Source organism: Nicotiana tabacum, chromosome 11 (assembly GCF_000715075.1).
Source record: "Nicotiana tabacum cultivar K326 chromosome 11, ASM71507v2, whole genome shotgun sequence".
NCBI classification, from domain to species: domain Eukaryota; kingdom Viridiplantae; phylum Streptophyta; class Magnoliopsida; order Solanales; family Solanaceae; genus Nicotiana; species Nicotiana tabacum.
In genome coordinates, this window is record NC_134090.1 from 18,520,161 (window position 1) to 18,548,089 (window position 27,929).

At 38.0% G+C, this 27,929-nt stretch overlaps 1 protein-coding gene across 1 annotated transcript; it reads right to left on the bottom strand.

Annotated features, from left to right (window-relative positions):
• Positions 1-6,232: 6,232 nt before the first annotated feature.
• Positions 6,233-9,116, bottom strand: LOC107760731 (OVARIAN TUMOR DOMAIN-containing deubiquitinating enzyme 3). The gene is made up of 5 exons (XM_016578827.2): positions 8,293-9,116; positions 7,730-7,851; positions 7,604-7,644; positions 7,416-7,514; positions 6,233-6,902 (listed from the first exon to the last, which is right to left on the bottom strand). Exons 1-5 carry the CDS (start codon positions 8,834-8,836, stop codon positions 6,722-6,724), a joined length of 987 nt encoding a protein of 328 aa, XP_016434313.1. The 5' UTR covers positions 8,837-9,116; the 3' UTR covers positions 6,233-6,721.
• Between the last annotated feature and the right edge of the window lie 18,813 nt (positions 9,117-27,929).

Consider the following 27,929-nt stretch of genomic DNA (forward strand, 5'->3'; position numbering starts at 1 on the left):
CAATGTGTTTGGTCCTTGCATGGTACATAGAGTTCTTGCTAAGGTCTATTGCACTTTGACTGTCACAATAGACGACATACTCCTTCTGATGCAATCCAAGCTCTTGAAGGAATCGCTTGAGCCATATCATCTCCTTGCCAGTTTCTGTAGCAGCAATGTACTCTGCTTCAGTTGTTGAAAGTGCAACGCACTTTTGCAACTTAGACTGCCATGATATAGCTCCCCTGAAAATGTAAACAAATATCCAGTACTGGATTTTCTGTTGTCAATGTCACCTGCCATATCAGCATCTGTATAGCCCTTCAAGATTGGATCAGATCCTCCAAAGCACAAACAATCTCCCGTGGTACCTCTCAGGTACCTGAGTATCCACTTGACTGCTTCCCAATGTTCCTTTCCAGGATTTTCAAGAAACCTGCTGACAACACCAACTGCGTGAGCAATATCAGGTCTAGTACATACCATTGCATACATCAAGCTTCCGACTGCTGAAGAATAAGGAACTTTAGCCATGTTCCCTTTCTCTTCCACTGTTGTAGGACACATCTTTTTACTCAACTTTAGATGACCAGCAAGAGGTGTGCTGACTGGCTTAGCATTCTTCATGTTGAAGCGTTCTAGTACACGTTCAATGTACTTCTCCTGAGATAGCCACAACTTTCTACTTGTTCTCTCTCGAACTATCTTCATCCCTAGAATTTGTTGTGCTGGGCCCAAGTCCTTCATATCAAATGACTTGGACAGATCTCCTTTCAACTTTGCTATCAACCCCTTGTCTTTTCCTACAATTAGCATGTCATCCACATACAACAACAATATAATAAAGTTATTCTCAGAAAATCTTTTGAAGTATACACATGGATCAGAATAGGTCTTTAGGTATGTTTGACTTTTCATGAATGAATCAAACTTCATGTACCACTGCCTTGGTGCTTGCTTCAATCCATAAAGACTCTTATTCAATTTGCACACCATGTGTTTCTTTCCAGCTACTTCAAATCCTTCTGGTTGCTCCATATAAATCTCCTCTTCCAAATCTCCATGAAGAAATGCAGTTTTCACATCCAACTGCTCCACTTCAAGATCTAGGCTAGCTGCTAAGCTCAAAATTGTTCGAATAGAAGTCATTTTAACAACGGGGGAGAAAATTTCGTCAAAATCAATACCTTTCTTCTGTTCGAAGCCTTTAACCACCAATCGAGCTTTGTATCTGACCAGCTTGCCATCTCCATCTTTCTTGAGTTTAAAGACCCATTTGCATTTGAGTGGTCTTTTACCCTTTGGAAGTTCAACCAGCTTGTATGTGCCATTTTTCTGGAGAGATTCCATCTCTTCTTGCATAGCTTTCATCCACTGGTTCTTTTCTGGATGGGACAACACCTCCTTAAGACTTTCTGGTTCCCCCTCATCACTGATGAGGACATACTCTGTGGAAGGGTACCTGCGTGACTCTACCCTTGGCCTCTCTGATCTCCTCAGAGGTTGATGTTGTTCTTCTCCCTGAGTGGGGTGCTCCACTTCCTCGACACCTTCATCAAGTTGCTCCCCCTGCTCAATAACCTCACCAGGTTGCTCCCCCTGCTCGGCAACCTCGTCGGTCGTACTTTCTGCACTTGTGGGATTGTTAGAAGTAGAAGGAATAGTAACAAAGTTAGGAATTATACCATTCTTCGCCTTTTCTGACATATCAGCAGCAGTTCTAACTTCACTTTCTCGGAAGACTACATCTCTACTTCTGATGACCTTCTTCTTTACAGGATCCCACAGTCTGTACCCGAACTCTTCATCTCCATATCCGATAAATATGCAGGGAATAGATTTATCATCCAGCTTTGTTCTCTGCTCTTTTGGTACATGTGCAAAAGCTCTGCAACCGAACACTTTCAGATGCGAGTAGGACACCTCCTTGTTGGTCCAGACTCTCTCTGGGATTTCAAACGCCAACGGAACTGATGGACTCCTATTGATCAGGTAACAGGCTGTCTGAACTGCTTCACCCCAGAATGACTTAGGCAGTTTAGCCATTCTGAGCATGCTTCTCACCTTCTCCACAATGGTGCGGTTCATCCTCTCGGCTACGCCATTGTGCTGTGGGGTTCCAGGAACTGTCTTTTCATGTCTGATCCCATGACTTGAACAATACTCTTCAAATTCCCTTGAAGTGTACTCACCTCCATTGTCACTTCGGAGACGCTTTAGCTTTCGACCCGTCTCCCTTTCTACTAGAGCATGAAACTTCTGGAAAACTTGAAACACCTGATCTTTGGTTTTCAAAATATAAACCCATAATTTTCGTGAAGCATCATCAATAAAAGTAACAAAATATTTGTTACCGCCCATTGATTCAATTTCCATTGGGCCGCAAACATCAGAATATACTAAATCAAGTATATTCAATTTTCTTTCAGACGATGTGTGAAATGAGACTCTATGCTGCTTACCAAATAAACAGTAGTCACAAGGTTTTACAGTTGTACCTTTGGCATAAGAAATGAGTGATTTCTTGGCAAGAATCTGCAATCCCTTCTCGCTCATATGACCCATTCTTTTGTGCCATAAATCTACAGAAATCTCATCTTGTGCCGCGTTCAATTCACCTTGGCATATTTCTGCATTTGTCCTGTACAACGTGCCACGAGCAACTCCCTTTGCAATCACCAATGATCCCTTAGTGAGTCTCCACTTTTGATTTGCAAAATAACTCTCGTATCCATCTCGGTCTAAAGCAATTCCCGAGATCAAGTTCATCCGCAAATCAGGTACATGCCGCACATCCTTTAGAACCAATGTGCATCCGACATTTGTCTTGATACAAATGTCACCAATCCCCACAATCTTTGAGTAACTTGTGTTACCCATTTTCACTGTGCCGAAATCACCTGCTACATATCTGCAAAAAAGATCTCTTACCGGTGTGGCATGGTGAGATGCCGCTGTGTCAACCACCCATTCCGACTCTGGACCTGACAGGTGCATGCATTCCTCTTCCTCATTTATAAAGAGGACAACATTATCATTATTTTACACCATGGCGGCTGTGTTGTCGTCATTCTTCTGGCCACTAGTTTCACCTTTGCCCTTCCTTGGATTTGGGCAATCTCTTTTGAAGTGACCTGGTTGATTACAGTTGTAGCAATTTCTGACTCTTGATTTGGATCGGTTCTTTGACTTCCCACGAGCTCCGGATCTACCATAGTTGTTCGAACTCCTTTGATAACTCCTGCCTCTACCTTCTGTGATGAGAGCCTGTCCTTGATTTTCAGGCTTCTTTCTCATCTTCTCATTGAGTAGAAGAGCCGATGTGACATCTTTCAACTCAATAGTAGTCTTACCATGCAGGATAGTTGTTGCCAAATTATCGTACGAAGATGGCAACGAGTTCAATAGCAAGATGGCTTTATCTTCTTCCTCGATTTTCACTCCGAGGTTGGCAAGCTGTGTGATTAGTCCGTTAAACACATTTAAATGTGACAAAAAATTCGTACCTTCACTCATGTGTAGGGCGTATAACTGCTTCTTCAGGTATAATTTATTTGTCAGCGTTTTGGACATGTATAGGCTTTCCAACCTTGTCCAAATTCCTCGTGCAGTGTCTTCATCAATGATGTTATTTACCACATCATCTGATAAGTGCAACCTAATTGCACTAGCAGCTCTTTCATCCAAGTCAGCCCAATCCTCAGCTTTCATGGTATCAGGCTTTTTGGAATCAACATCTAGAACCTTGTGTAATCCTTGTTGGATGAGCAGATCTCTCATCCTTCTTTGCCATGTTGAGAAACCGTTATCTCCGTTGAATTTTGCTACCTCGTACTTTACTCCGGACATTTTTATTTTTCACCAAGTATAGTACTACCGACAGTGAATAGTATTTCAGTGAACGAGCAGAACCTGTGCTCTGATACCAGTTGTTGGGAATAAACCCCTTACCAAAATAATATTCACGGTAATAAAGCGGAATAATAATGTAGCACCGAGATACGGTAATTAACAAGAATAAAAGAGTAACAATGACACCAAGATTTTTACGTGGAAAACCCTTCTGAATAAGGGAAAAAAAACCACGACCCCGAGAGGAGCAACTGATATCACTATAGTAAGGAATTTTACACTTTGTAGGTCGGAGGTAAATACTCCAAAGACCACTACAACACTCAAAAGAAATAACCCTCTTTTGATATTCCCACCTCACTACAATATCGCTCACTCTCTATTTTCCTCACAGACTATTTTCTTGTACCTTGTCTGTGAAACCTCACTCTTTCTTTCTCTCTTTGTTGGTGTGAAGAAATGAGAGTTGAAGCTCTCCTTTTATAGCCAAAGCTTCACCCTCTAAAGCCTACAATATTTGACAATTTACACACATTTTTCACAATTCAACAAAGTTGGCTACCAAACCAAAGAAATTCAACAAGGTTGGCTACCAACCAAACCAAGTCAACAAGGTTGGCTACCAAACCAAAGAAAACTCTTATTAGGCACATGCCTAATACTTCTTCAATGAGATGGACATCATCAAAAGCAAGACTTTTCTATTCATTTGTCCTCTCAAGTTAATCCCATCTTCGTTCATTTGTTTCAACTTCGAATTACAAAGATGACTTCAAATAATAGTTGATAGAAATTACACAAAATAACCCCTCTTAAAGATTCAATTTTTACAATCTGAGTTTATATGAATGAGTATCTTAGTATTTTCGGGTTTGTTGTGAACTAAAAACCTGCTTGAAATTACACTAAAAAGATGCCCTTCTTTCCATGTCCACTACACATACGAATCTTGAAGTAAATTTCCCTATTTTAAAGATTCAATTTTTACAATCTGGGCTTATATGAATATCTTAGTATTTTCGGGTTTGTTGTGGAAAAGGTGAAAATGGTGAACTGGTTAATGTCTAAACGTGAAAAAGGTGAAATGAACTAATCCCAAAATTGGATTTAGTAGTAGTGGGTCGGGAGCGGGTTGTGTAAGTTTGGATTTGCATGTCAAGTATGTGGGTCGGAGCGGGTTCGGTCCAACTTTGGGTTATCAAAAAGGAACCAAATGGCCTTGAGCCTTAAATCAACGCCACGTGTACATTCCGTCAGTTTAGAGACATTTTTGTTTAATAGTGTAACGGTAAAAAGTCTTTTGACCCGATAGTATAACGAAGAACATTTTTAAACAATTGTTAATAGTAGAGTGACATATGAGAACCTTTACCGTTTCAAATATCAGCACTAGAATAACCAGCATATTCAAATATGCTGACGACACCTTTCTCGCTTCATCTTTTGAGACTTCTCCAATTACTCTGTGCATTTTTTGTCTGATTAAATACATGAAAAATAATTTCAACAGTACTGAAATAACACCTTTGGAGCCACTAAAATAACTTCATTGAAGAAAATCAGAGGCTTTTGTCTAGCAAAATGGTCAAATGTCATGAAATCTATAGAAACTGCTGGACTCAAATGAGAACACCAGCTTAACAGACTTGAACACATATCTTCAGGTCATCTATTCCTCTTTCAGAAAGGTTGGTTCTTCCAAGTAAAATTCTTACAGAAACATAAATATGTTTGCCTTCACGTTACTATACCGAAACAAATAACCAAGTTAGGATAATTCTGTCACATATTTCAAGAGCAGAGAAACCACTAGAACAAGAGTTGGTTGCCTTATCCCTCACCAATCCAGTAGTAAATCTTAACCATACAACCTTCTTTCCTCAATCATAAAGTCACTTCAAAAATATTTTATGAACAGCACATCTATGTCCTTTCATATTCTAACAAGGTCATCAAAAGTAGAAACAATCAAAACAGAGGACCCTTGAAAACTTCTTCACCTATCAAGACAGGTAAATAAGAATCCCTCCTAGTAATTGTCATCTGCACTATTCCAACTTACAACTAATCTCCCAAAAAAAGGCTGATGAGGAGAACTTTTGATTATTTAAATAAGCATCACAAGGGCATAGTAAGTAGGGTAGTCAATGACTACCTTTTTTAGAGCATATAGGGAGCTCACAAAGGCCACATACTAAAAACAACTACTACTACGACACCTCAATCCCAAGCAAATTGGGTCGGCGATATGAGTTCTCATTGTCTATGTCGCTCCATCCAAGAAAGAGCCAGATGAAAAAAAGAACATTTTTGGGGGAAGTTTGCTCGAGAGAAGCTTAACTAGCCAACACCTCCATTTTGAGCAAGGCCTCAAAACTAAGCAGATCCAGACTCTATGTGCACATACATATCCATCATAGTGATAACTTGACAAACACTGATTCAGTAACAACATTGAGAGAATTACAACAACAAACCCAGTGTAATCCAGAACATTGAGAGAATTCAGTGTTACATTTCCATTGCTGCACATTATTAATAAATCAATATTTCGGACTGGAGCCATTCAGACATCTGAGCAAAACTGAAAGTACATCCAGAATTATCTGGTAGTAAGGAAATACCAAGGACTTTGGTGAAACAAATATCTATTAATAAGCACTGACGCTAATCGCTTCGACTGATATCCTGGATAGTGAACAAGAGAATCTACAAAATTTAAACAAGCTTACTGCTTTAAAGAAAGTCATGTCAACAAATTGACTGGACCTGAAAGAAGATGTGTGTTAACAGGCTAGCTGAACTTCTTATCAATTTAAGTTGATATTCGTTGCGAACTACCTTTATGAAATTTAATCAAGATTATGTCTAAGGGCATCATACCCTGCTTTTATTCTTCTAATTTCTGATGACCCTTTTCTGAAATTGTCTCCAATATGTCATAGTGACCATAACCATGAAACAGGACATTAATAGGATTCTCGCCCTCCTTCCTATATTCTTCGCCATAATTTGATATATTTATTAAACTGCCTGAGCTTCTATCTACCATATAGACAGAAATTGGGGACCTGCAAAAAAATTAAATCAGGAAATATATTAACAAAATTAGACAACAGATTCTAGAATCAAAGCCTTAACCAGCGTCATGCATAGTCAAATTCACATAGTAAGCAAACAAAATAGTTCCTTAAGAAATTGCGTAGTACTTAATAAAGCAAGCCTCCTACTTGATTTAACTTGAAAGTAACAAGGCTAAAGTGGACAAAAAATGGACATAACTAACAATTCTTAAACACCATAAAAGAGTCTTCTTCCCTTATCCCACAACAGAAATGATCGTGTTAAGTGCATAAACAAGCCATGTCGTGCTATCATATACAACTACATGCATAGAATCACAATATAATGTGCTTTCACTCTTTTTTCCTCCCGGCAAAAGCTTATTTTCCTTTCTTCATACTTTTCTAATTGTAGCATTACTGCCTTCCATTGTGAATATACAACATCAACATCTCAAAATAGTTGGATATATAAATAAACATTGACAAAATGATCAATCATAAGACAGAAGCAGCACTCACTTGAGAACATGAGAAGCCATTAGTAGCTCTGGTTCTCCTCCCCACACGTATGGCTTTTCAATTCTTTCTACATATGCGTCAAAATCCCCTTCAATAAACCTACGTAGCATAAAAATAAAACATAAGCATAAACAATTGGAACTCCATATCCAGAGGAAACAAATATGAAATAAGTAAAAAGCAGATACCATTCAGCTTCCTTTCGCCTCTTTAACAGCTCATCAACAACCTGTACAATCCAAAAACAGTATTCTAATTTATTTCCAATGTCTATATTTTTAAAAGACAAAGCAAAAGAGAGAAATTGAAGATACCTGAGCTCTTAATTCATCAGCAAGTTCTCTCTGACGATTCTCATCAGGAGCTCCTTCACCATTTCTCAAACAAGCCATGTGTGCTATCGCTCTAAATAGACATCTCCCATCTGCTGGAACCCCTGTTACATTCACCTTTCAATTTGTCAATTTTCCAATCAACTTGGAAATTTAGACACTGGAAAACTCAACCAAATTTTTTCAATTAAATCCAAATAATGCACTCCTCTAAGTTGCAGTCACCCGCATCATTTTATTCCATTTTTTCACATAGAATAAAAGGCAGCCAAGTGCACTAAGCTCCCGCTATGCGCGGGGTGCGGGGTGCGGGGTGCGGGGTCCGGGGAAAGGCTGGACCACAAGTGTCTATTGTATGCATTCTTACCCTACATTTCTAGTACAAGAGGTTGTTTCTATGGCTCTAAACCTGTGACCTCCTTCTTTTTCTTTTCTTTTTTCCACATAGAATAATTGATACAAAATAAATTCACCTAATTTGAAATCCTTGAATAATAGTAAAACAATAATAATATGGCGAATATGTGTTGAACAGATTATAGTACCAGTGACTGTATAGTTGGCAGAGTTTCGATCAGCCTCATCTGAATTAACAGTATTGCTACTAAAGCCTTGGGACATGTTCTCAATCGGAGCAACTACATCAGAATTAGAATCAGGTAAATCAAGAGATGGCGCTGCTAAGCAAGAGCAGACACCAAAAAGGAGCCAAGCTGAGTCAGGATTATGGAGCCAACGCGCTGGCCTAGTATCCCACGCCACATTCCACGACCCTTCCCCTTTCTTTGCCAGTTCATAATGGTGGTGGTGAAACACCGTATTCCGCCGCTTTACATCCTTATTCCTCCTCCCGGCGGGAAGAATCGCATGCCATATTGAAGCTGCGCCACCTCGATTTACAGAAGCTCCAAGTCGGCAATGGCTAGAATGATGTCGCCTCTGTAACTGATCCGAACCTCCAACTAATACTGATTTTGTCGGAGTTCCAATTAGTCGGTTATAAGCCGCCGGCGCTGAGCCGTGGGCGTGAGATAGTGAGAGTGATGCAAAGAGCCAAGGTTTAGGACGTGCACAAAGTACTCCGAGCATCACCGGATTGAAAAGCTCTGTAACTTTTCAGATTTTGATTAACTTAAAGCAATATAACGAAAATTATAAACCAAATTGGGCATCCATTGTTGTTGGTGAGAATTGAGAAGAGAGAGCTGCTGTTATAGATGAAGAAAATGCATTCTTCGACCGGTGACGGCGATAATTAAACCAAACTTTTTTAGTGTGTGAGAAACAAAATGATAAAAAATGAGTGGGTTTTTTAGAGAGAGAAATTTGAGTGGGACCCAATAGTCTCTTGTGATTTGAGATCGTCCTTGGGCATGCGGTTCCACTTCTCTGACCGCTATTCCCAAAGTACAATGATTAATTGACGAAATTAACCTCAAAGATCTAACAGTTGATTCAGAATAACTGAAGGGTAAATTAGTCATAATGTAAATTAGTTGGCTCTGTATCACGAATATTCGCTGGTGTGGAAAATGCTTTGGGTTGTTGAGTTACAGGGATTTCCATGCAACTTTCAATTATATCAAATTAACACCTAAATGATCACTATTGGTTTGTTGTAGGGATATTTATTCATTTAAATCTTCTTCTTTTTTTAAAATCACACTGAGCCTTGCTTTTTTCTTAAATATTTATGGTTGCCTTTAAGGTTAGGTGGCATATTTATATGAATACTTTTGGAATCATATGAACAACTCAATCAGATTGTCTTTTTTCTTCTTGTAGCTTTTTGTTTTATTTTATGTGCTCTGTATCCATTTTGGAGTTCTAATTAATTTGAATTTGTACGGTTCAAGGAGAAATTACTTTGTACCATAATTTTTTCCTCGAGACATATTAAGAATTACGGGATTTTATTCATCCCTCCATCACTTGAGATGATCTTCTCGTAGTTTATTAAACATCCTTGATGAAATAAAAAAAAACATTAGTATTTCCTCCGTCTTTTTTTTTTATAGTGTTTGATTAGATATGAAGTTAAAATTCTACTTCTCTTATATATTAAAAAAATTGTACTTGAAAAATATTGAAGTAATACTGGAGAATAATTTGATAAAAACCCATCCTACATTTAAAAGTAGAATAGTTTAAGAAAAGTAAAATCTTAAAAGTTATAAAAATTGTAAATTAAATATTTATAAATGGAATAGTCAAATGAGGTTTCAAATTTTGAAGAAGTTAAAAAAGAATGTCATGTTATTTGAGTCTGAGTATGCAATTACTTTAGAATTTGTCATCATTTGTCTGTTAATTTTTGTGATACCACCAAAACTCCATAATTCACTTAAATAACCAAATATCATACACGTACAGTGTTTCGCATATGTATTGGTCAAAATCTGACTGTTGCGGTCAAGCTGACCAACATCCCGTCCAGGCGGCAAGGCAGCGAAAGACGACATGGTCTATTCCACATTCAGCACTCTCGATACCCATCGAGTCAGAAGAAACAACTTTTAAAGGACGACCAAGGCAGACATAGTGTGAGAGAGCGTCGGACCAAGTAAATAGCAAATGTCCCATGACTATATATTGTAGGGGAAAATCTTCGATTAGAGGGATGGTTCTTGACTTCTTCCTCTCTCCTTAGTTCTTTCTTCTGTAATCTTCGTAATGAAAAGAAGAACAAATCGATATCCAGAAAAAACATGTAAAACAACCTCCCCCATTGATTAAGGGAGCCACAATGAAGAGTTTCAATAAGATTGATTACCTCTATTTCATCTCATGTACTATTTTTTCAATTAGCTCATTGATCGGGAATTTATTATGTTTACCTAAGATTTACCCCTTCATTTTCTTTAATTAATTTATTCAAAAAGGTTCCAATATCTTTTGAGTCAAACAATTTGGCGCCGTCTGTGGGGATTTCTTAGTGAAATTTCCTAGTCTCTTCCAGATCAAGACAAGAAATACAATTACTCACCGAAAAAAGCGCTAAGGCAAAGCCCAACCCACGCAGGGCAAAGGCGCAACATAGGAGGGGAAAGAAAGCTAAATACAGTCACCGAATTTAGGAATCATCTCCCCATCAACCGTCAAAAATGCCAGACAAAACGAGCAACGTTACAAACCTACTCTCATTCACCGATCCATCGGATGGGGGTAAGAAAAGTATCATTTTAACTCACTTTCTGCTCTTTGCTCAAGCAGGAACACAAGTGTCGTGCGGGCGAGCGAACGAGCAAGGAAACATCTCAATCAGAGAATAGGAAACTACTACAAGACAACCGAAACATCGCCCGCCGATGACACCTCCAGGCCGGAAGGAAGGAATCAGACAAGAAAACTCCAATGTGTGCACAAAACGAACATAAGCGAAACAGTAACGTTTCATACTCTCTGACATTACACTCTCCGGTGCAAATAATATCAAGCGAACTAGGACTCCACCAGAGAATGCCTGGTTTTTCAAAAACTGGGACTGACAACGGGTTACTATTTTGACAAGTTCGAAATAACACCCTTTAAGGCCAAGGGCCTTCGCCAAAAAGAAGAGTTCGACCTCGATCGAACGACGACGGATTACTATTTTGATAAGTTCGAAATAACACCCTTTAAGGCCAAGGGCCTTCGCCAAAAAAGAAAAGTTCGACCTCGATCGAACAACGACGGGTTACTATTTCGATAAGTTTGAAATAACACATTTTAAGGCCAAGGGTCTTCGCCAAAAAGAAGAGTTTGACCTCGACCGAACGACGACGGTTTACTATTTGGACAAGTTCGAAATAACACCCTTTAAAGCCAAGGGTTTTCGCCAAAAAGAAGAGTTCGACCCCGATCGAATGACGACGGGTTACCATTTTGATAAGTTCGAAATAACACCTTTTAAGGCCAAGGGCCTTCGCCAAAAAGAAGGATTCGACCTCAATCGAGCAACGAAGGGTTACTATTTTGACAAGTTCGAAATAACACCCTTTAAGGCCAAGGGACTTCGCCAAAAGCTGAAAAGTACAATATGAAAACACCTACTACAATTGAACTAGAAATAAAGAAAGACACATAAAACTCTTTATGGAGATGGTTCTTCAATCTGGTTCATGTAGCTTCAGGTTTGCACACTTGAATCACACATGAACTGCTTACAAAAAGCCTTGCTAATTTGCTCTCAATTCACGTTTAACTTCTACGTTTTTGTGCAACCCTTGTAATGTGAGAACATCCTACAATTTATAGAGTTAGTAGATAAAGAAATAACTAGAGTTCTGATGCAACTCTTCCTTGGTGGAAGAGTTTTAGTTGATTTCAACTTCTAACTCCTTCCCTATCTTGGATAGTGTTCTCTTTGATTAGGAACTCTTTCTCCTTATCAATTATGTAACCTTTTCGATCAGGAGATATTAAATACCACAAGTTAAGCTTATCTCCTTCATGTGCATCCCACATGCTCGAATTTGCCCATTTTTATGAACCTGAGGGATGGACCTGGTTCATGTCTGAGTTCCTTTGTCAATCTTCAAAACTTAACCTTTACATGGGCTAACAAAGACAATATTTTTTTCACTCGGTGTCATCACCGCCACCATTTCCAGAGAGCAACTGTTGGTCTCTCTTCTCCAATTCTTCGCCGAGGGATCGAGCACCGAGATTCTCCCTCGACTATTCGTTCAACTCACTGCGCTTATTGTGATAGCGCCGATATTTCTCCAACGCCTTTAGGAAAATCTTCGTCCGAATATCAGCCCTACGAGCACTCTAAATTTCCATTATGTACGTCTAAAAACGAAAAGACAAGTTAAGATCGTATCATCTAGAAAAATAAAAGAAACATTAAAGAAAGGCGAAATATACCCTCAGGCCCATAGCGGCCACTTCATTCATCAAGTCGCTATCCGGAACGTTCCGGAGAGCCTCATTCTCGGCGGCGGAGCACAAAATGTCGAACTGCAGCACCAAATACTCCATGTCCCCCAGGAGATTAACATCCAAAGAGATCTCAAGAATACGGGTCGAGCCTCCTACATGAACCACCGAGTGGGTAATACCCTCCTCAAACATCCTAACATCATTAGAATCGAGGTCCGACTCGGATTCATAGTCTTCGACCACAATGCCCTTTCCTCTTTCAGCAATTGAAGAGGAAGCACAACCAAGTAAGGAAGATGAGGGTACTTCCGAAACCATAACGGCTGCCTCAGAAATCTGGCCCCCATCACGGCAGGTTGTTGATCAACGATAGTGGCAGGAATCTTTGTCGACGGGGTAGATACGACGGCTGGCTCCATCTCTACGGGCGTATTGGTATCAATCCCCGCCCCAGATCCTGTCAAGGGAGAGTCATCCAAGTGTATTACAGTTGGATGGGTTGTCTCGAATTCCACTCGCCGCTCTTGGACGACCCTTCTTCTTCCTCAGCACGAGGAGATTCACCCATTAGACAAGCGACACGAGTCGGGTCCTCAGTCTGAGAAGTGGCCTCCGCAGGAATAACCATAACCGCAGATTCAACTGAAGCAGCCCTCGATGAAAACCGTGGTAGGTGTTACATCATGGCGAGCAGATGATGCCGGCTGACGAAAAGCTAATGGAGGAGACCTCGCTCTCTGCACTTTCCCTGGCATCGACAAACATCACATAAGAAATTAAGTAAAAGGAGAGGAAAAATAGCAAACAGAAATGACATCTCATATGTAAGGGGCATGCGTCCAAATTTGTCATAAAAGGCCGACCATGTGCGAACCCCCGCCGTATGGGGAAGGATGGCACTCACCCACTCATTGGATACCTTCGACAGATGGAGGGGAAATTTCTCAGCTGCAGAGACATAATAGGGTTCAGTACTGTAACAGAAAGCGATCGGGCATCTCACCTACTAAAAACATAAGAAACTTATGTGCAAAGTTCCACTTCTGATGGAACCCCGTTGGATCTGCCACAATGTGCTCGGTCCGCACATAGAAATAATTCTCGTAGAAACGACGGTTAGCCCTGTCATCCATTTTCACCACCAGACTTTTCGACCCCCGAGGACGCATGTGAATCATCGTGCTGCGAATAAGTTGAGGGTCGAAGATATTAAGCATGTGATCCAAAGTGATCTCACGATCGGCGAGTTCCACGAACTTGAGCAATATAAGGAACATCTTGTACAAGTACGGTGAAAGTTGGGCAGGGCATACCTCATAAAAATGGCAGAAATCTACAACCAGGAGAGGGAGAGGAAGTGTGTATCCAATAAGAAAGGGGTAGACATAGAACACGTAGTACTTGGGGCGATCAAAATGGACTATGTCGTTCCCTACCGCCGACCGCATGTCAACGTAACTGGGGATTCCCCACCTAGCTTTCAACTCTACAATGTCTTCTTCTTTTATAACAGAGGGGACAGGTTTCGGCTCTACCCCGGCGCGACTACAGAAGTTGGTCCATTCTCTCCCAGGACGAAGCAAGATCTCGGCTACCGACGGGACCTCCTCATCTTCCACCACTTCTACTCCTCCGGTGGCTAGAGAAATATTTTCCGGCGTCGGAATTGTAGCAGGGAGATTAGTGCGAGAAGAATCACCGACCATTTTTTTAAGATGGTATGGCAAAAAGACAATGGAAAGGAATGATGAAAGTTTTTAGTCAACTAGGGGCGAATGAAAAATCGAAGTATCATGAAGAAAGTATATTCGCAAAATTCTTTCAAGCAAAGGGCAAAGAAGTGTGTCAATCGAATGATGTGTTCCTTCTATTTATAAGAGACATAAATCCTCCAAGCACGAAAACCAAGAGTCGCCAATCGAATTTGATAGGGAACGAAATGTTTTGGTTCCCCAGGAACGTGTATCATAATGGTGGCAACCACGAAACAACGCTTCAATACCAAACGACGTTTTGATTCCGAAACAACTGCAACGGTCCAAGGATATCGAAAGAGCGCAGTCATCCCACTTGAAACCTAAGAAGCATAACCAAGGAACAAGTAGTCAGATTTCTCTCGAATTCGTAGCAATCATGATCCGTCTGCTTGGCCCGACAAGGGATGACCCCGACAGACGAAGGGACTAACTGTATTGGTCAAAATCTGACCGATGCGGTCAAGCTGACCAACATCCCGTCCAGGCAGCAAGACAGCGAAAGACGACATGGTCTATTCCACATCCGGCACTCTCGATACCCGTCGAGTCAAAAGAAACAACGTTTAAAGGACGACCAAGGCAGACATAGTATGAGAGAGCGTCGAACCAAGTAAATAGCAAAGATCTTATGACTATATATAGTAGGGGGAATCTTCGGTTAGGGGGATGGTTCTTGACTTCTTCCTCTCCTTAGCTCTCTCTTCTGTAATCTTCATAATGAAAAGAAGAACGAAGCAATCTCCAGAAAAACATGTAAAACAACCTCCCCATTGATTAATGGGAGCCACAATGAAGAGTTTCAATAAGATTGATTACCTCTATTTCATCTCATGTACTATTTTTTCAATTAGCTCGTTGATTTGAAATTTATTATGTTTACCTAAGATTTATCCCTTCATTTTCTTTAATTGATTTATTCAAAAAGATTTCAATATCTTTTGAGTTAAACATTGTACTCCTAATTTGAAAATCTTACGTAACTATTTGTTAGATTTGACTTCATTAGGGCATGGAGTCATATGTTATATTCTACAAATTCAAGTTCAAGTGAGACTACTTTTTTTTTTTTCCTTTTTTCTATTTTGGCCTTTCACACCCCAGAAAAGTTTTTTATTTTGAAAATTAAAAGTCGATAATTGGCGAAAGACGAAGTATAATTGGTCTTAGGCAAAGAACAAGACTCATGCTGTCATACACAAATACAAAGATCTTTATCTCGAGGATATGCTTAAGGAAATTAAATTTATTTTTCTAACAGGCTTAAGCCATGTAGAGGTGCTTTGTTTTCTGTTGTTAAAGTTTTTATTTTTAGTATCTCCGATATGACCTTTTGTATTATTGTTCTCCAATTCAAACCTGCTGAGAATTGTTATATATTGTTATTGTTGTTGCTGCTTAAGCCATGTGCTTATGAAAATATTAAGATTTTACTTAATTTACCAAAATACAAAAATAATGATAAACTGCGGATGAGATAGCATAATAAAAGCATATGCCTTTCGATTAATAAAAATTAATTCAAAATTTAAATTCGATGAGTTTAAAATTTAAGAATAATAGCATTGAACTTATTGTACTTTTCAATTTATAAGTTCAAAACTAATACATATTGAAATTTTAATGATTTTTCAGATATATAAATTTGAACTTTATATCAATAATATTATATGTGGTTGAATTCGCGGCAGAAAAGCTGCAATCGCCACTTCCTTTGAATCGTTAATTTATTAGTCATAGAATCGTCTTTCCCACTCCCAAAAAGTTAATTACTTTTAGGCTGATAATTAAGGTTTTGACTTTGGAAAAGGGAATAATAAATAAAATCCAAAAAGAAAACAAAAAAGTGAAGGAGTATTCAATGGCGTAGAAGGTATGAACGTGGAATACTAAGAACAGCTAAATTTGCTTAACGAACATCGGTTGGAATTTAAACGTACAAAAAAGGAAAAAATAAACGCCCCAAACCTCGAAAAGGAAATATATAGGTGATGTTGACAAAGATATGTTCCAAAAATTACATGGCAAAGTTGAACACCTTCTCCATTTCTAAATATCTGTGTTTCCTTTATTTTAAGTTGGACTTCTATAACTTTCATGACAGTGACATTCACTAATACTATGGTGGCCAAGACCTCATAACTTAGGTTGCCTTCTCTGGATTATATCCTCCTAGCCTAATGTTAACGTTTTGGTACAACGATTTAACCAGACACAGAACCAAGATTTCGACTTTATAAGTTATAGATTTTAGAATGACAATTTTAAGTATTAATACCTAGAAGGGCAGTTTGGTGTATAAAGTATCTCGCATTTGCACAGAATATGATGTAGATCACAGCATAATGTAAGCATTAGTGGATGTTTTCGCGACTAGGATGTGTGACCTATAGGTCACACGGGGATAATTTTACTATTGCTCAAAGGCTACCCTTCCAAGTGTTAGTAGTTGCTGGATTCTAAATTTAATAGTATATATTTATATAAAAATTTAACACAAATATATTATTTGGATAAAACTACTAGGTTCTACCAAACCTGTATCTAGGCTTCCACCTCCACCCATGCTCATCAAGTTTTCTTTCAAAAGTTGAACCGTCTAGTATACGAAAGTACTTACTGATAGGACCAAACTTATTGTTGTATGTGAAAGTAAACAAAACAAAAGAAAGAAAAATCAAAAAGAGATGAAAATATGATGTAAGCACTTACATCGACATTCTTGTGATGTAAGCACTTACCTCGGTATTCTTATGATGTAAGCGCTTACATCGGCATTCTTATGATGTAAGCGCTTACCTCGACAGGACATTCAAATACCTATAAATAGGGGGTCTACATTTTCATTTGTAGATCATCCCAAAACTTCTTCTTTCTCTCTTCAATTAATAAAGAGTTTTTCTTTGTGTGGCCGTGGAGTAGGCAAAAATTGCCGAACCACGTAAATCTTGTCTTGTCTTGTGCAATTTATTGTTTTTCTCTCTTAAATATCCTTTTCCTTCTATTATCTTGACACGCTTCCCAACAACTGGTATTAGAGCACAGACACTATATTTCTGGTAGAAAAGTACGGTATTGGTGCAGGTACTATTCACAAGAATAGTGCGACACTATTGATCATCATTACTATTCACAAATACTATTCACATAAATTATTTTTTGTGAAAAATGGCATCGGAAGAAGGGAAGGTTAAGATTGACAAATTCATTGACAAAGATTTTGGATTCTAGAAAATGCAAATAGATGATTATTTGTACCAGAAAAAATTACACTTACCTCTGACCAAGGTGAAACCAGAGACTATGTCCAAAGCGGATTGGGATCCGTTAGATCGGCAAGCTCTTGGTGTGATTCGTTTGACACTAAAACGAAATGTGGCGTTTAACATCATTAACGAGAAGACCACTACATGCCTGATGAAGGCGTTATCAAATATGTACGAGAAGCCATCTGTTTCAAATAAAGTCTATTTGATGCGTCGATTGTTCAACTTAAAGATGACAAAAGGTGGATCAGTCACGAAACATATCAATGAGTTTAATATAATATTAACTCAGTTGAGTTCTGTTAATATAACAATTGATGACGAAATCAGGGCGTTGGTTCTACTATCATCTCTACCGGAGAGTTGGTCCGCAACAGTAACTGCAGTTAGCAGTTCATCAGAAAGTACCAAACTCAAATTGAATGATATTAGAGACTTGGTTATAAGCGAAGATATTCGCCGAAGAGAATCAAGTGATTCCCCAGGATCTACTTTTAGTACCGAAAGCAGGGAGAGAATCAACCAAAGAGGACAGAGTTATGGTCATGGCAGATCAAAGTCAAGGAGAAGAGGACAATCCAAAAATCACAAGGACATTACTTGTTGGAATTGCGATAAAAAGGGTCACTACAGCAGCCAGTGTATAGAACCAAAGAAGAAGAAGGAAGAAAATTCAGCAAATGTAATTGCTGAACAAGTCGGTGATGCACTATTTTGTTGTGCAAACAGTCCAATCAAATCTTGGATTCTGGACTCAGGTGCATCCTTTCACTCTACATCATGCAAAGAATTATTGCATAATTATATTGCTGGAAAATTTGGGAAAGTTTATCTAGTAGACGGCGAATCTCTCGACATTGCCAAAAAGGTGAAGTTCATATAAAGACTTCACAAGGCACGCTATGGAAATTTCAAAATGTACGACATGTTCCCAGCCTCAAGAAAAATCTGATATCTATGGGTCAGATTGACGGTGAAGGATATAAAACAACACTCAGCAACGGATCGTGAAAGATAACCAAAGGGAATTTGGTTATGGCACGAGGCTTCAAAAGGGGAACACTGTATGCAACTGCAATACAGAGAGATACTATAGCAACAGTTGATCAAGGTCGTGATACAATATTGTAGCACCGGAGGCTCGGGCATATGAGTGAGAAGGGAATGAAGCTTTTGGCATCCAAAGAAAAGTTGTCAAACCTAAAACATGTTGAATTAGGTTTGTGCGAAGATTGCATTTACGGAAAACAAAAGAGAGTTAGTTTCTCAAAGGTAGGAAGGACACCAAAGAAAGAGAAGTTGGAACTAGTGCATACAGATAATGCTGTACTGTGGGCCGGCCCGAACCGAATCGGACCAGGCCCGCGGTCTTAACGGGCCTCACGGGCCTGGTGGGCCGGTCCTGGTGGTCTCTTAAAGCCCGGGGCGGGCTGGTCTTCTTTGGTAAGCCCACGAGCTCGGGACCGTTTAGCCCGGGACCGGCTGGCGGGCCTGGTCCGGGCCCAGCGGGCCTAACGGCTATAATTTTAATTTTTTTTTTAAAAAAAACAGCCCAACGGCCATATTTAAAAAGTAGCCGCTTGGGGCTTTTTTTTACCGTTTGGTAGTTTAGAAAATGGCCATTTGGCCCCCAAACTTTATTTTAACCCCAAACTTTATATAATTACACTTTTCCCCATTTTTCAACTATAAATACCCCCTCATTCTTTCATTTTTATTCACCAATTCATCAATATCTCTCAATCTCTCTCAATCTCTCTACTACAATTACTTAATCTATTGTTGAAATTTCGTGAAAAATTGTGAAGTTGTTGAATTGAAGTTTTCAAGTGTTCAACGATTTTCAATTTTCAAGAAGTTGTTCGGCAATCCGGTAAACTCGTTTCAACTCTTACGTTTTAAGAATATATTTTTGTGTGGTTTAGATTGCATAATTATAATTAATATGGCATTTTCTTTGAAAAAATATTTGGTAAAGGAAAAAATAAAACCGGTGAAAGTAGTGGCCAACCAACTACCCTTCCCCCGGCTCCCCGACCTAGAAAAGATAAGCAAGTTGAAAGTAGTCGCCAACCTAGACGTCCTCCTCCTTCTTTAATTCTTAATAGTGATCACCCTTGTTTTCAATTTACCGATAGTGAATTTTACCATAATGTTGCACCAGGTGAAAGATTAGATGATGAAATTATGAATGCTCTTTATCCTAGTGAAACTATCTTAGAAAATAATGAGGAAAATGAGGATGATGATGAAATTAGAAGAGTTTTTAATCCTACTTATAAAGGTTGGCCTCGCGCAACAGTTAAGAGTGATATTTATAAATTCAAACATGAATATGAACAATATTTGCGGTATTTATTTACTCATATACCTAATCGGATTTCTATTACTACTGATATTGGTAGAAGTGGTAATGATTGTGATTATCTAACTGTTACAAGTCATTGGATAGATGAGGAATGGATAATGCAAAAACGCATAATTGCATATAGAATAATTAACTCGCGTCACACAGGTAAGTTTATAGCTAACACTGTTGCAGATATTTGTAGATATTTTTGCTTTAGAGATAAAATAATGGCAATTTCAATGGATAATGCTTCTAGTAACACTAGTGCTATAGGCATGCTTACAACAACACTAAATCCTGCATTTACTAATATTTTCCATGTTAGATGTATTTGTCATATTTATCATTTAATTGTCGGTGATGGTATGCGAATTTTAAACATAGAAATTGAAAAGGTTAGAATGGCTCTTAATTGGCTTTTTTATTCAAACCGTAGAAGTAGACTTAGAGAGTATTTTAAAAAATGTGATGAATATGGCCTTAGAGAAAGAAAGGTTCCTAAACCTTGCCCGACTAGATGGAATTGTATGTACGAAAGTTTAGTAGTTGCATATGAATATAGAAACCCAATTAATGCAACGTTTAATTCTCGGGTAGGTGGTGAGGATGATGATGAAATGCTTACTACTCAAGATTGGACGAATGTTAAAATTCTTTTAGATTTTTTAGAACATTTTCAAATTGCTACAAATGCATTTTCTGGGCAATATTATCCTACTATTTCAAACTGTTTAGTTTATATTGCAGCACTATCTGATTTGTTTGTTGAATTTGGTGAGGGTGGGGACATTTATGAACTTGCTATAAATGAAATGAAACAAAAGTTTAAAAAATATTTTTTTCCTATCAACTTGCCTTAGAGCATGCTAGGCCAACTATTCCAACCCCTACTTCGTCTAGCTCACAATCGTCTAAAAGAGTTGCGGGCTAAAAAAGCTCTTAAATCTTGGACGGAGTTCAGGGGTTCTCAAGGTGATAATTATGATGAAACTTCACATCTAAATGAGCTTCAAGTTTATTTGTCTCAGGGACTTGAAAAGGAGAATCCAGACGGCTCTTTTGATCTTTTGGAATGGTGGAAGGCAAGGGAAAAACATTTTCCGGTTCTTGCAAGGATGGATCCGGATATTTTATCAATTCAAGCTTCAACTGTTGCATCAGAGAGCGCTTTCAGTCAAGCAAGACTGCAAATAGGTGATCATAGAGCGTCTATGAGGGATAGCTTGGAAAAATCAGTACTGTTTAGAGATTGGATCCGCTCGGAAAGAAGAAACTTTGGAATTGCAGAATCACAATCGGCGATAGATGAAGCTTATGAAGAAATGATAGCGGAACTTGCGGAGGATTCGGCTTCGCCCGGAAGTGGTGATGAACAAGCTTCTTTTCCACCACCACCAATGCAACCTCCTCCGAACCTTGAAGGATTTATGAGATTTGTTAGAGATAATACATAGACTAATATGTAACTTGTATTTTGGCACATCTTCCTTAGTTTTTTTTTCCTTCTAATGGTGGTATTAGTACCTTGTTGTACTCATTCCATTGGGGGAAGGATGACTAAGAAAGATATGCCATTTTTGGTAATAAAATTTATTGCTTCTACCCTTGAATATCTTTTCGCAATATCTCTTTTTCTTTACTTAGAATTATTTATAAGCTACAATATATACATAAGATACAATATATACTACAAGAAAATATATAAGAGAATACATATACATAAGATACAATATATATACTACAAGAAAATATATAAGAGAATATATATACTACAAGAAAATATATAAGAGAATATATATACATAAGATACAATATATATACTACAAGAAAATATATAAGAGAATATATATACATAAGATACAATATATACTACAAGAAAATATATAAGAGAATATATATACATAAGATACAATATATATACTACAAGAAAATATATAAGAGAATATATATACATAAGATACAATATATATACTACAAGAAAATATATAAGAGAATATATATACATAAGATACAATATATATACTACAAGAAAATATATAAGAGAATATATATACATAAGATACAATATATATACTACAAGAAAATATATAAGAGAATATATATACATAAGAGAATATATATACATAAGATACAATATATATACTACAAGAAAATATATAAGAGAATATATATACATAAGATACAATATATACTACAAAAAAATATATAAGAGAATATATATACATAACATACAATATATACTACAAGAAAATATATAAGTAATAAGTTATAATATATATACATAAGATACAATATATATACTACAAGACAATATATTATGCATGACAATTTAGTGTTTTACTATTGTTTTGTTATTTTTCTTTTTCGTCAAGCACTTTAATAATTAGATCTACATATATACTACATATATATTTTTAATATACCCATGATACTACAAGAAATTGCCTTAAAAAAAATCCGCTAGGCCCGCGAAGCCCACGAGCCCGACCCGTTAAGCCCAGGACCATGTGGGCTTAGGACCGTCACGGGCCGGTTCCACCCGTTGAGCCCACGAATCCCGGGACCGCCAGAGCCCAGGCCCACGAAGCCCAAGCCCACGAAGCCCGGCCCATTTGGCCCACGAAGGCCCGGCCCCGACCCAGAATACAGCACTACATACAGATGTGTGGGGACCAGCTCCTGTAACTTCTCTAAGAGGCTCACGCTATTATGTCACCTTCATTGATGATTCCACAAGAAAGGTATGAGTTTATTTTCTGAAAAATAAATCTGATGTGTTTGTTACCTTTAAAAGATGGAAAACTGAAGTTAAAAATCAGACAAGTCTAAAGTTAAAATGTCTGAAGTCTGACAATGGAGGAGAGTATGATAGCTAAGAGTTCAAAGCATTTTGCTCGGAGAATGAGATCACAATGATCAAGACAGTTCCTGGAACACTAGAACAAAATGGTGTTGCTGAGAGGATGAACATAATCCTGAATGAACGGGCCAGAAGTATGAGAATACATTCTAGATTGCCGAAGTATTTTTGGGCTGAGGATGTTAACATGGCAACTTACCTCATAAATAGGGGCCCCTCTGTACCGCTGAATTTTGAAATTCCTAAAGAGGTATGGACAGGAAAGGAGGTAACTCTCTCACATCTGAAAAGTTTTGATTGTGTTGCTTATGTGCATGAAAATCTAATGATAGAGATAAACTTGATCCTAAAGCCAAGAAATATTTCTTTATTGGCTATGGTGATGATAATTTTGGTTATCGGTTTTGGGATGATCAGAATAGAAAGATCCTAAGACACAGGAATGTCACATTTAATGAAAATGTGATGTACAAGGACAAGCTTCAAGTAGAACCAACCAACACCAACAAACAGACAATGTCTGAAACAGTTAAGTTAGAAGAAATCTCAGAAAATGAAGTGGCTAGAGGGATTACAACTGATTCTGAAATTGAAGATGAAGAACCAGAAGCCGAATTTGAAGAAAAACTAGAAGCCGAACCCTGATCAGAACCAGAACAGGAACCAGAGATAGAATCATATGCAGAACCAAATCTGGAATCAGGACCTGAATCAAATTCGGATTCTGTTACTCATGAACCTACATTGAGGAGATCTAAAAGAGTCACGAATGCTCCAGATAGGTTACCTCTCTCTCTTCACTATTTACTTCTAACTGATGCTGGAGAACCAGAGCATTTTGTCAAAGCAATGCAGGTGATAGACTCTGATAAGTGGAATCTAGCCATGAAAGAAGAGATAAATTCTCTTCAAAAGAATAAAACATGGATACTTACGGAGTTACCAAAAGGAAAGAAGGCATTTCATAACAAGTGGGTGTACAGAGTCAAGGAAGAGCATGATAGTAAGAAGAGATACAAAGCACGATTAGTAGTAAAAGGCTTTCAGCAGAAGGAAGAAATTGACTACACCGAGATCTTCTCTCCTGTTGTAAAAGTAACTACTATCAAGTTGGTGCTAAGTATCGTAGCTGCAGAAAATTTGCATTTAGATAAGCTAGATATTAAAACTACTTTCTTGCATGGTGACCTTGAAGAAGATATCTACATGAAGCAACCTGAAGGTTTTCAAGTTTCTGGTAAAGACAACCTTGTGTGTAAGTTGAAGAAGAGTTTGTATGGTTTGAAACAAGCTCCCCGACAATGGTACAAGAAATTTAATGGATTCATGCATAAAAATGGTTTCACACTATGTGAGATGGACCATTGCTGTTATATCAAAAATTTTGATGAATCCTATATCATTTTACTGTTGTACGTTGATGATATGCTAATTGCAGAATCTAGAATAAATGAGATCAATTTGGTTAAATAACAACTGGCGGAGGAGTTTGAAATGAAAGACTTAGGACCAGCTAAGCAAATGCTTGGGATGAGGATTAGCAGAAACAGGTCGGAAGGAACCTTAAAGTTATCTCAAGAAAAGTACATACAGAAGGTACTAAGCAGATTCAGTCTTCATGATGCAAAGACCAAAAGCACTCCACTCGGAAGATATCTAAATCTGTCAAAGGACCAATCACCTAAGACAGATGAAGAAACGAAGTACATGTCCAAAGTTCTGTATGCTTCAGCAGTAGGAAGTTTGATGTATGCTATGATTTGCACTAGACCCGACATAGCCCATGCAGTTGGAGTTATCAGTAGATACATGTCAGATCCAGAAAAGGAGCATTGGGAAGGTGTAAAATGGATATTGCGATATCTCAAAGGCACCTCAGGTATGACACTTTGTTTTAAAAAGAGCAATATTATCTTACAAGGTTTTGCTGATGCAAATTTATGCGGCGATCTGGATAGTTGAAAAAGTACCACGGGCTACGTGTTCACCTTGGGTGGTACTGCTATTAGTTGGATGTCCAGACTTCAGAAAAGTGTTGCTCTATCTACCACTGAAGCGCAATACATGGCAATCTCAGAAGCTGGAAAAGAGATGATTTAGCTCAAGAATTTTCTTAAAGAGCTAGGTAAAGAGCAGGACAATTGTGAGCTTTTAAGTGATAGCCAGAGTGCAATTCATCTTACCAAGAATCCAGTGTTTCATGCAAGATCGAAGCATATCCAATTGAGGTATCATCATATCCGAGAGTTGATAAATGAAGGAACTCTTTCCTTGCAGAAGATACTAGGATCACAGAACCGTTCAGACATGTTGGCCAAAGTTGTCGGTGTTGATAAACTGAGGCTGTGCACTACCTCTGTTAGCCTTCAAGACTGATAGCGTGAAGGTGCCACCAGAGAATAGCAAATCTTTTTTTCTTTCTTTCTTGATATGACATAGGTTTGAGGGGGATTGATAGGACCAAACCTATTGTTGTATGTGAAAGTAGACAAAACAAAAAAAACAAAAACAAAAATCAAAAAGATATGAAAATATGATGCAAGCGCTTACATCGACATTCTTGTGATGTAAGCGCTTACATCGACATTCTTGTGATGTAAGCGCTTACATCGACATTCTTGTGATGTAAGCGCTTACCTCGGTATTCTTATGATGTAAGCGCTTACCTCGGTAGGGCATTCAAATGCCTATAAATAGGGGTCTACATTTTCATTTGTAGATCATCCCAAAACTTCTTCTATCTCTCTTCAATTAATAAAGAGCTATTCTTTGTGTGACCATGAAGTAGGCAAAAATTGTCGAACCGCGTAAATCTTGTCTTGTCTTGCAATTTATTGTTTTTCTCCCTTAAATATCCTTTTCCTTCTATTATTTTGACACGCTTCCCAACACTTACTTGCCTGATTAATTCTAATTGGCGATACATAGAGCTCAACGAAGCAAGAAAGCTAAGTTGAGAGATCGCATTCATCTCACTCATTCCTTGAAGGATTCACGGCTTATTAAGTTGATCCATCGTTTAATTATTACGGAAAAGTTCTAAAATTATTGTGTATAATAATATGTTTTGGTTTTTGTTAACTAGCATGTGTTTTTCAATAGAGAATTTTATTGTAATTCCATATAGTGTCACATACATCACGACCAATTTGTTTCGTGCAAGGAAAAGTTAGTCATACATTCAATAGTTTGGACAACCAAACACTCCCTCCATTCAGGATAAAGTTTTACATGTCCACTAAAAAATACATTAAAAAGAAGAGTACTAATTTAACTAATTTTCCCCTTACTAATTTTTAATATTTTGTCTATTTAATTCTAGAACAATTAATGTTAAGGATAAAGTTGGAAAAAGATAATTAATGCTCTCTTGATTTTTCAAAATAACAAATAATTGAAAATAATTATTTTTAGTATACATGACAACTAAATGGAACTGGAGAAAGTGTTGGTAATCTGTGTCCGAAAATAGAAAATCAGAAAAAATAGAACTTAGAACAGAAAATGCAAAAAATAATTCCAAGCCCACAAGTTTCTTGTGTGTCCTAAAGGAATTTAATCCCCTCACTGTTGCCCAAGGTATATGGATTAATTCCTCCCAAGATAGAACGGAATAACTATTCTGTAATAGTGGCACTTCAAATCACAGAACTTCAGCGAACTTAACAAACGGAGCAAATCACACTTGACACTTATGTTTTTTTTTTAAAGAAAATAATGCAACAAAGTAGAAACGAGGGGAGATAATTTCAGATTTTTCATCTCTAAAAAATGAGGCCAAACCTCTAAATTTATAGACAAATAAAGGGTGATATGAAGAGGTACAATCCAAGAGGTGCCTCTTCCATTTCCCATTCACACCCCTTAATAAAAACATAACAATCCCCCACGTGAATGAGGAATGGATATATGATGATAAAAATGCATAAAAAATTATGTGATTTGCAAGTAAGAATTAATCGCATCTGGATAAGTAGGTTTCCCTTTGAACTTTCCGTAGTGAACTTATGTCGGATATACTCGGTTAATCGGAACATTTGATATCTTTGAACCATCGAGCTTTTGTGTATACCTAGACAACCATAAGTCATACAATCAATCCTTAACCGTCTTTGGTTCTCATTGTTGTGTTCGTTTCAGCCATGAACACCACCTGGTTCATAAGTGCATAGAGAACTGGCCTTACAGAATTCTCCTTGAAGCGGCTTACACTTCACACTTACATAGGTGATTCCTAAACGTGTTATCCCGTAGATACACTATTTGATATACCCCGTATCAAACTTAGAAACCATTAAAAACCTTAATGTTTTATCCTTGGTACTGAACATTGCCTTCATCACGAGTATGGACCAAAAAGAAATTTTATTTGACAATGTTGAACCGTCATTAATGACTTTGTTTGATCTCCTTGAACCTAGATCTTGGGATCTCTAGTCTTCTAGGTAGAGTTACCGCCACTGTCACGCTCCAACTTCGGGAAGCGCGACCGGCGCTCAATCGAGTGATCCCAACTGAACAAGCATTTTAACATTTTCTACCCAACTCAATAAGATTAAGGGAAACATGTTTTCGCTTACTTGGACAATAAGAAAGATGGTACATTCAACATTGATATATCATTTCATATCGCAACCTTAAACTGTAGTTAAGTTTCCAAGATTACATACAGTTATAATTTAGAGAAACAAGAGCTTAAGATTACAACCTAGTTCATAGACCCAATCCAACACCCGTACATAACCCACACTACGGAGCCTCTAAGTATACAAAAGACAAGTATGACAACGTCGGCAACAAGGCCCCGACTATACCTCAAAAGTGGATATCTATAACAAAAGACGTACAACATAACCCCTTGAAGGAGAAAGGGGATCACCAAGACTTTAAGAGGAGGATACTCTGCTACGCGCGATCGGCACTATCCGCTATGGAGCCACCTACATTCATTTAAAAATGTAGCACCCCGCCAAAAGGGACGTTAGTACCATGAAATAGTACTAGTATGTATAACTAAACACCATTTTAGTAGAAAGAACTATCATGCAAGAACAAGAAAATCACAAGAGACAAGCAAAGGTTTTAA